The 9110-nt window shown below is 52.4% G+C and overlaps 1 protein-coding gene across 1 annotated transcript; it reads right to left on the bottom strand.

Moving 5' to 3' along the window:
• Positions 1-2852: 2852 nt before the first annotated feature.
• On the bottom strand, positions 2853-8858 carry NOP2 (NOP2 nucleolar protein). Its single transcript, XM_036401667.1, has 16 exons — positions 8732-8858; positions 8610-8655; positions 8434-8534; positions 7066-7328; positions 6724-6767; positions 6441-6607; positions 5492-5691; positions 5312-5401; positions 5145-5232; positions 4909-5049; positions 4594-4733; positions 4240-4329; positions 3835-3957; positions 3651-3748; positions 3423-3553; positions 2853-3314 (listed from the first exon to the last, which is right to left on the bottom strand). Exons 1-16 carry the CDS (start codon positions 8835-8837, stop codon positions 3055-3057), a joined length of 2088 nt encoding a protein of 695 aa, XP_036257560.1. The 5' UTR covers positions 8838-8858; the 3' UTR covers positions 2853-3054.
• Between the last annotated feature and the right edge of the window lie 252 nt (positions 8859-9110).

Here is a 9110-nt window from a genome sequence, read left to right as displayed (position 1 = left end):
GTGTGCAGGAAGATCCAGATTTCACACCCAAGTATGTCCCTGAAATGTGCAGGGCAGGATTTCAGCCCCTTCCTCAGGATACAGGCAGACATGAGGCAATGCAGCCAGAGGCAGCCTGCCCAGCTGGGAACAGACATTACAGCACATGACATCACTGGAGTCAGCGACTGACCCCGTCACTACTGGAGTCTTTCCATTACACACTCTTGTCCCCTTGTTTCCTTCCTGCACCAGCCCAAGGGTGCAGCAGTGCAGGGGCTGCCTCTCCCAGTGTGCAGAGGAGAGCTGCTGGAGCCTGCAGGGCAGGAGCTGCCAGCTGGCTGATTTCTTTGTGCCCTGATAAGGCTTCTCCAGCAGACTCCCAGTTTGGGGAGAAGGACAGCATGCAGCACAGAGGAACAGATATCACGACTCCTCTCAACAAGCTTTTAATCTGTGACAGCATTTTTACCCCTCAGATCTGCTTTCAATCCGTGCTCTGCCTCAGTCTTGCTTTGCTGTGTCTCAGCTCCTGCAAGCCTCATTATCAGCAGCTTTCAGATATTAAAACACATTAAAGGAAGGTACTGAAAGATGATCCAGCAGTCACATTCTCCAGAAATCTCAGCTTTCAGGTAACAAAAGATTCCCAGAGTAAGGAGATGGCTGCAAGCACAAGCCTGACGTGACCACAGTCTTGTACCAGAATGCAGAGGAAACCACCAAGCTTTGTCCCCAGCTGCTGCATCCCCACTACTGCCTCTGAAGCTCAGTGGTGGCATTTCAACGTCACATTCAACATTATCTCTCTGAGCAGTGATAACTGCAACAGCTGAAATCAAGAGCAGATCAGACCACCAAAGAGAGATGAAAATTTATCCCATCTCTTCCCAGCTATAAAAAAAGGTTTGCAGGCATGCCAAGTGATTGGAACAATGCTCAGCAAGAGAGAAGTTTTCTTGACACAGTTAAAGCAGCGGCTATTCCTGCATTACAGGGCTGGAATTCAACCATAATTTGGACATTTGCTGGAAAACAGACAGTTACCTTGGGATCCCAGCCAGGAAAACTCTATCCTGCTGATGGGGTTATCAGGATAAAGTGGTTCTCAAGCTGAGGTTGCACACTCACATGGTTACTTCAGCAGGCAGGCAGCAACAACTGGGGACAGATCTGCACTGCTCCCAAAAGGACAGGCCCAGGGCTGAAAGTGGCTCTTGCTGCTTTTCTCGCCAAAACTTAGGGTGCATTTGTCTTCTCTGAATATTTCCAGTTTTACAGCCTTTATGCAGATGGGGGGTACTAGAAATGCAATATTGAAGCAGTAATTCTTTCCCTTGGGTGCTATTGCACCTAGCATTTATTTAATTATTCTGAAAGACGCCGAAAATCTTCCCTTGGGTCATCTGTATCCAACAATTCAGACCTCAACACACAAACTCAAAGCGAGACAGTTGCATTCAGAGGCTCCTCCCTGACCTAATTCACATGGGGAAGCATGGGGGAAAAGTTAGTTTTCAACTATGAAGATATTTGTTTAATGGCTAATCAACACAAAACGATAAAGTCAGTTCCCCCCTCCACTCCAAACAGGGTTATAGTAAATAAAACACACAGATAGATAAGGCCTAAAAAGCAGAATATAACCAAGGTCTGTAACAAAGACCAGGGCTCCTGAGACACTGAGAGACAACCATTACAGCAATCACTCAAGTGCAACCTTGAAGGGCTTCAGCCAGAAACTTCCCAACTGATAAAAAAGCAGCATTATCATGGGCTTTGTGGGAAAGGGCAGATCTGTGGTGGGATGTTTGAGGGAAATTGCAGGAGCATGTAAAGTTTATTGTGCAATATTTTAAGGAAGATTATGGGAGCAAAACTTATTATGGGATGTTGATGGGAAGGACTGAAGGAGGCAAAAGGGAGGCATCAAGCTAAATCAGGGAGAATTGAGCATGGGAAATGGAGAGAGGAATAAATAGGAGCCAGTCACACGGAGACTGGCTGCTGGTCAGTGTGCCTGTGTGGCTGAGCCCTACTCCCAGTTACCACCATCTGTCCTGGCCTGGCGTTAAGCTAATCCCAGCACGTATGCACTGCAAGCTAGGCTAGGCTGCAAGCAGGAAAGGAGCACTGAGAACCAGGCAGCAGACAGATCACAAGCCCCAGGACCAGCTGCCAGTGACCCAGCAAAGTGTGGGCAGAGAATCCACCAGCACAGTCCAGGTTTGATGGGCCCAGGAGCTAGAACAGGATTAGGCCTTTTTTGCTGTTCATGTCTTTTAAGTGCTGTTTTGTTTCCCTGGGCACCCATCACAGCAGGTTCCCTCAGTCTCTGCTGATCACTCTGTGCCTGCTGGCATCCATAGCAAGTGGAAAGCTGCAGCCTTACATGCAGCAGACCAGGACATTTAAACAGGAACAGCCCAGACCACTGTGTCCCAAGGAGAAGCAGCTGCAGCTGGGTGAGCACAAAGGCAAAAAGAACTTCACTGTACAGCTCCACAAACCAAAAGCAATCCCTGCTCAAGTCGGGGAGGCCAAGAACTGAGAGACTGCTGGAATGAGAAAAATGGTGAAATAGGGGCAGTCACAAGAGTGAACTAAATGACAAGAGGGAACTAGGAAGCACTGGGCTAGAGCCTTGCCCAGACAAAGCACTCAGCTGACAGCTCCACACAATACAGCCTTCATGCAGGCAGCAAGGATTTCAGCTCCCACTGCTTCTTCACAAACAACCCCGTTGTAGGGAATAAGGACAGACACCAGAAATGCCAGAGCATCTGCTGGGAATAAGAGGGGTTTCTGCTGCAAAGGAATAAGGGGACACAGCAGAATTCTGTATTTCGTGTTCCAATGAAAAAGAACAAGACTTGAGCAAGAGTATAAAACTTTTAATGGGTCAGTGCCCCAGTCCTTGATGCAAAGGGAAAGGAGCAAAGGGGGCTGTCATTGTCCCAGGTGCTCAGAGCTGCAGAGATGATCTGCACAGAGCAGCAAAGTGGAGGTACACACAGAGCTGCAGCAGCCTTTGCTCTCCAAGGAAGGGACCAACACATGGAGAAGCAGTTCCTCTCACTGTCCGTTTGCTTTCACTCTATGCTTCTTCTTCCTGGTAGGGACTTTAGGCCGCATCATTTTGGGAGAGGGCCGGACAGCCTTCAAAGGTCTCCTCTGTGCTTGCAATGCATGTTTCTTCTTCAAAGCAGGCTGGGGCAGCTTCTGCTCTTTATCAGCTTTTGAGCCCTCAAGTTTCTTCTTTTTTGCTGGAGGCTCCGTGACGATGGTATCAGGGGTAGCGGACGGAGCTGCCGCTTCCACAGCAGGCTCTTCATCTGAAAGGAGAGAAGGGCACTGTGAGAAGAACCAGAGTGGCTTCTGCAGGGGAAGCAGCCTGTGAGGGCAGGCCCAGCCAGCTCAGCTGAGCTCCAGCACTACGTCACCTTTCTGTGCCTGCGGGATGGCATTGGAGAACTTCTTGAACTTGGCGATGAAGAACCCATCCATGTTGTGCGTGTGCGGGTAGAAACGCCGCGTGCACTTGAGGGACGGGTGGAAGCGACGGTCCTTGAACCTGGAGGAGGAAGAGGGGTGAGGAGTGATAGAACCCCTCTGCTCAAGCCTGGCCACCAAGGAGCAGTCACACATGCAGCTTGTGACCTGGCACACACCTGGTGAAGCCTTCCTTGCCAAAGTCCAGGCCTGTGGGCACCAAACGGACATTGCGTTTCTTCAGGGCATAATCCACAACCCACTCGTTCTCCTCCACCTGCCAGAGGCCAAGCATTAGGATCCATAACCCACCATCTCCTGAGGAGGAGGTGACCACAGCAGATGATGGTAGAAGGCACTTACCATGATGGAGCAAGTGCAGTAGACAATGTAGCCCCCTGTCTCTGAGGCAGCATTGACCGAATCTATGGCGCTAAGAATCAGCTCCTTCTGCAGGTGGGCACAACGAAGGATATCCTTCTCATCCTGAGAGAGAAACAAAGGTTAGGATGCCACAGGCACAGGCAAGCAATCCAGGCCTCTGCTGTGGATGAGGGAATGACAGGAGAGCAAAGCACATATAATGTGCAACAGTTTGGAGTCTTCTGCAGAATACCTAAACCAGCCCTAGTACCACACACAGCCCTGGTACATGACACACAATCAGAAAGAAAAGGAAAAATGTATTGTTGGTATCTCTCAAGAACACAGCTGCCCCCAAAGGCCTTCCTCTCATGACTCATACTTGAGTCTGCACTTGCCACCCACCTTGTTGGTTTTGACAGCAGGATCCTTGGAAATGACGCCTGTTCCGCTACAAGGAGCATCAAGCAAGACACGGTCGAACCCTCCAAGAACCTACAGGCAGACGTAGGTTTGGAATTATGCTCACAGGTGGGGACTCAAAACAAGGCCAACACTAGAAGGTGAACCAGAAGACTGGGAAGGCAGGAAACACTCCTTCTCCCTCTTCCCTGTCCACCTTCCTGCCTCTGTATCAAGTAACAACCACACTCCCCAGCAGCTCTACTCATCCTGCTGTGGCAGGTAACTCTGGAGAGCACAGCTTCACTGAACCGACAGCACAGCAGCTCTGGGTGAGCACTGCAAACAGGCACGTACCTTGGGGAACTGGCGTCCATCGCAGTTACTCACAACAGCGTTGGTGACTCCCAGGCGGTGCAAATTCCCTACCACGCTCCGGAGCCGCTCAGCACTGCTGTCATTAGCCAGGATCATCCCTGTGTTCTTCATAAGCTGAGCTGCCAGAGGGCAAAACACACCACCAAGGGCTGAAAACCTCTTGTGCCTTTGTCTCCAGTGACAGCCACCCCCTCCCTTCCTTGAGTTCAGTCCCCCTCTATTCCCCCTTTCTGTGTGGACCAGTGGAAACTCCCCACTTGACAGAGCATCCCTCCCAAGGCTCCAGGGTGGTACCTATGTAGCTGGTCTTGCCTCCTGGGGCACAGCACATATCCAGGATGCGCTCGTTCTCCTGTGGAGCCAGCGCCATGACAGGGAGAAGACTGGAGGCTCCTTGCAGCATGTAGTGTCCAGCCAGATACTCTGGGGTGGCACCTGGGCAGGGAAGGCAGAACAGAAGAAGATGAGAAGTGAGAGAAAGGGAAGCAGTAGCGGTTGAGCTCAGCCCTGCAGGGTAAAGGTGATCTCACCGATGGGCACAGTGGAGTCATAAATCACAAGTCCTGTTTTGGACCACTTCCCCAGGGGGTCAAGATTCACACCACGGTTGATGAGAGCCTGCAAGGCAAGGAGAAGGGACTGAGACACCGCTCTGGGGGACAGGCAGTTCAGGGCACAGCCACTGGCTCCTCCTCACCTGGGCCAGGTCCCGCCGCCGTGTCTTCAGTGTGTTGGTGCGAATGGTGACAGGGCGCGGAACCTCGTTAGCCTCCAGGAAGTTTACCAGCTGGAAGGGACAGAGAACAGAGACAGAAATGGATTCTCAGGGAGGCAGCCAAACCCCCATTGGCCACCTACAGGCAGGGCAGGATCCCACCTCAGGGAGAGGGAAGATGTCCATGAGCTTGGTGAGCAGGAAGTCGCTGTAGGAGTAGTAGGCAGCCATGTCCCGGCGCAGCAGCGCGAGGTATTCCTGCCGGGAGCGCCCCTCCTCCCGCTTCGCCCCGAAGTCCTGCAGCACCTCCATGTTGCCCTGGATGCGCTGGTGAATAATGTGCAGGTCGGGGGGCTCAGCAGGTGGGAACACCGTCAAGGAATCACCAACAGCCAAGGAACTTGCACAGTGGTTCTTTACAAGTACAATGAGCAGTGCCGGACGCGCGTGGCACAACAGAGCCTGCTGGAATACTGCTTCCATCAGAGCTCAGCAGGTGCAGGGTTCAAGGGATTAAACCAGACAAAAAAAGCTCACAAGGCAGAACTAGAGAGTGTTTAAAAGAATTACTTTAGATAAATAGTGAAATATAGAAAAAAAAACAACAAAAGAAGTGTTATAATACTGAAAGCATTACCTGCAGCAGAAAAAGAGACCAGAAATTCTCCAAGGGCAACCAAATGGTACAGAGGAGAGTAAGAAGGGAGGCAGGAAATGAAAATTGCCAAAGTCCAGAAGTAAGCACTTTGGAAGCTAGAATTGCTGTCATTAGAAACTCTGGGAATGGGTTGCACAAGCACCCACCAGGAAAATCAGGGTAGAGAGGAACAAACCACATAATAAGTGATCCATATGTATTTAGGACTAGAAAGGAAATTAGGGCAGGCTCCAAGCCCCATACAGGGCGTCACAGATTTCCTAACTGTGCTATACAGAAGCACAGCATTATACACTATCTATTAGGACAGCTCAGCTAAAAATACCTTGTCATGCACAGACACTTTTGCTGAGCAATATGCATGATAAAGTCCAAGTGAAGCTCTTTGGTTGTATCCAGGCCCCGTGCTGCATCACGCACATGGCTTATGGATGTCACAGATAAAAAGGATATCCTCCTTCTCAATCTCTTCGCTAGTTGGCAGTTTAAACTGTTCATCTATATCCAGGTTGAGCTGCAGATCTGGGCCCTCTTCTTCCTTCTGTCCCATTTTCTGCTTGCTTGCCTCCTCTGCTTCCTCTTCCTCCTCCTCTTCGCTGTCATCTTCACTGAGGCCTTCCCTAAGGACAAAGGATCACACAGATGCTTCTCAGTTACCGTTTCTTAGATGGCACAAAAGACAGAGGAATAACAACACATGCTCCTCATCTCCCCAGGAAAGGCTCTACACACTCACCTCTCAGGCTTCTGCTTCAGGGCAGCTTTTTCAATAGGCAGCAGCTAAATAGAGACAAAAGATTAATCAATCAAAAAACAACCACAGTCGTCCCCTTGCTTCCCCCCATCTGTGAAATTTACTTGCTCTGTTTAAAAGGGATAACAAACAAAAGCACTGAATGTTATGCTGGAATCAGCTGCTAAACTTGAAATCATTCTTGTGAAGGAAAGAAGGGGAAAGTTCCCCACCACCTCTCCACCCCCTGCCACTAAAGCCATCCTTTCCCCCCAGGCCCAAGGGGACCTTTCAGCCAACAACACCCAAATATTTCCTGTGTAATTAAGGGCAAGAAGTTCCTACCTCTTCTTCCTCTGATGATGAGGCACCGTAATCATCCACCATCTCCTCGCTACTCCCATCCTCCTCCTCCTCCATCTCCCAGCCCTCTTCCACCTCACCATCACTGGATAATTCCACATGGTTTCCTTTTGGTTGGGTTTTCTTGGCTTTGGCTGGAGCCAGCCACTTGGAATTGCCATCACTGAAGCCAGAACGGCCACGGGCAGTTTGTCGTGCTGCCTTTACAGCACGTTTCTCCTTCTGTGGGGACAGCTGCTCTTCAACTAGAGGCAGAAGAAGGAGTCAAAAGTTAGGCATTATTTCCAAAATCAGCTGCTCTGCTTTTCCAGTTGTTACACAAAAAGGCCTTAGTCCAAATCCTGAGCTGCCTGTCCAGAGGGAGGGACTGCTTGCTCTCTGCATCTCATAAAGTGCTAGGCATATTCTCACCTCTCCCCAGTGGACCTTGCAGGAGTTACCAAATTAAAACACTGCCACAAAACTCTTACGGTATTTGCTCTGACATATTGCAGTACCCTCTGCCCCAAATCTTTGTCTATCCTTCTTTCTTTCTACTTTAAAAGTTTCCTGGGCTATGCAAGATGCAACACAAAGACTTAAAAGCCTCAGCCATAAAAGCAGCCTGCAACAACCTTGCTGTGAATGGAGGGTAAGTAAAAAATAGATTTAACAGGCAGAAGAGAGACTTTTGACTAGTTCTTCAGACAACACTGCCTCCTGACACGACAGCCACCAGAAATCAGATAGAATTCATTGCTATTATCTATTAGAGAGAACCCAAAAGAGGACCAAGATGATGAAGGGTCTGGAGGTGAAGCCTTGTGAGGAGCAGCTGAGGTCACTTGGTCTGTTCAGCCTGGAGAGGAGGAGACTGAGGAGAGAGCTCATTGCAGGGTGCAGCCTTCTCATGAGGGGAAGAAGAGGGACAGGCACTGATCTCTCCTCTGTGATGACCCGTGACAGGACCCGAGGGTACAGCAATCACAGTTGTGTCAGGGGAGGTTTGGGTTGGATACCAGAAAAAGATTCTCCACCCAGAGGGTGGTTGGGCACTGGAACAAGTTCCTAAGGAAGTGATCACAGCACCAAGTCTATCTGAGTTCAGACAGAAAAGTTTAGACAACACTTTCAGGAACGTGGTGTGATTCTTGGGGTGGTCCTGTGCAGGGCCAGGAGCTGACTCAACTATCCTTGTGGGTCCCTTTCAACTCAGGAAACTCTAGGATTCTGTGATTTAAAATAATCAAATTCTACGTGTACCCTGCCTTGAAAACGACGCCAGAGAAGGATGGTGGCGGCAGCGCCCGTGGGGAAGCACGACTGGGGACCGCCGCCCGGTCAGCCCGGTTCGGACCCGCTCCCACTCACCTGTGGGCTCCCGCTCTCCGTCTCCTCCTCTTCCTCCTGCTCCTCCGAGCGGCCTCCTCCCGGCCGGGCCGCCGCCCGCTGCCAGCCGCCTCTTCGCCGCCCTGCATCGCGAGGGGAAGCGCCGATCAGCCCCGGCCCGGCCCGCCCGCCCCGGCCCGCCGCACCGCCCCCCTCACCTCCTTCTGCCGTGACTGGAGAGCTTCTTCCTGCCGCTCTCGGGCTCTGCGGGAAGACACGCGGCGGTCAGACGGCGGCGGGCGCCTTGGGGCGGCGGCGGGCCGGCGCAGGCCGCACTTACCTGGCGGCAGGAAGCGGGCCAGCTCCACCTCGGCCCCGCGCTGCTTGCGGGCCTTGCGCCCGGGCCCACGCTTCTCCTTCCTGCTGGGGTCGAGCTTCCGCCCCATGGCCGCGCCGCCGGACCCCCGCGCGCCGCCGCACGTGCCGCGCTCCCCGCCGCCCCGGCGCACGCGCCCGCCGCGAGCCCGCCCCCGCGCTGCCCACCGCGATCGCTGATTGGCCCCTGTCGGCAACGTCAGCGGCGCGGGCCGCCCGCCCCCGGGACGCGTGGGGCCGCGGGCCCGCCCCGCCGCGGGAACCGCCGTACGGGGAAGGGGGCGGCCGGGCCCGGGAGTGAGGCAGGGCCCCGGGAGCCGGGCTCCTGCAGCAGTGCAGAGGCA

This window comes from Molothrus ater, chromosome 2, assembly GCF_012460135.2.
Source record: "Molothrus ater isolate BHLD 08-10-18 breed brown headed cowbird chromosome 2, BPBGC_Mater_1.1, whole genome shotgun sequence".
Classification (NCBI taxonomy): domain Eukaryota; kingdom Metazoa; phylum Chordata; class Aves; order Passeriformes; family Icteridae; genus Molothrus; species Molothrus ater.
Note: the sequence above shows the minus strand (reverse complement) of the source record. Positions and strands in the feature narration are given on the sequence as shown.

Coding starts and splice junctions, on each gene's coding strand:
- NOP2 (XM_036401667.1), bottom strand. CDS start 8,837: ATGGGGCGGAAGCTCGACCCCAGCAGGAAGGAGAAGCGTGGGCCCGGG. Junction 7,329..8,433: donor CGGAGAGCGGGAGCCCACAG/GTGAGTGGGAGC, acceptor TTCTGCCTCTAG/TTGAAGAGCAGCTGTCCCCA. Junction 5,402..5,491: donor ACATCTTCCCTCTCCCTGAG/GTGGGATCCTGC, acceptor TGTCCCTTCCAG/CTGGTAAACTTCCTGGAGGC.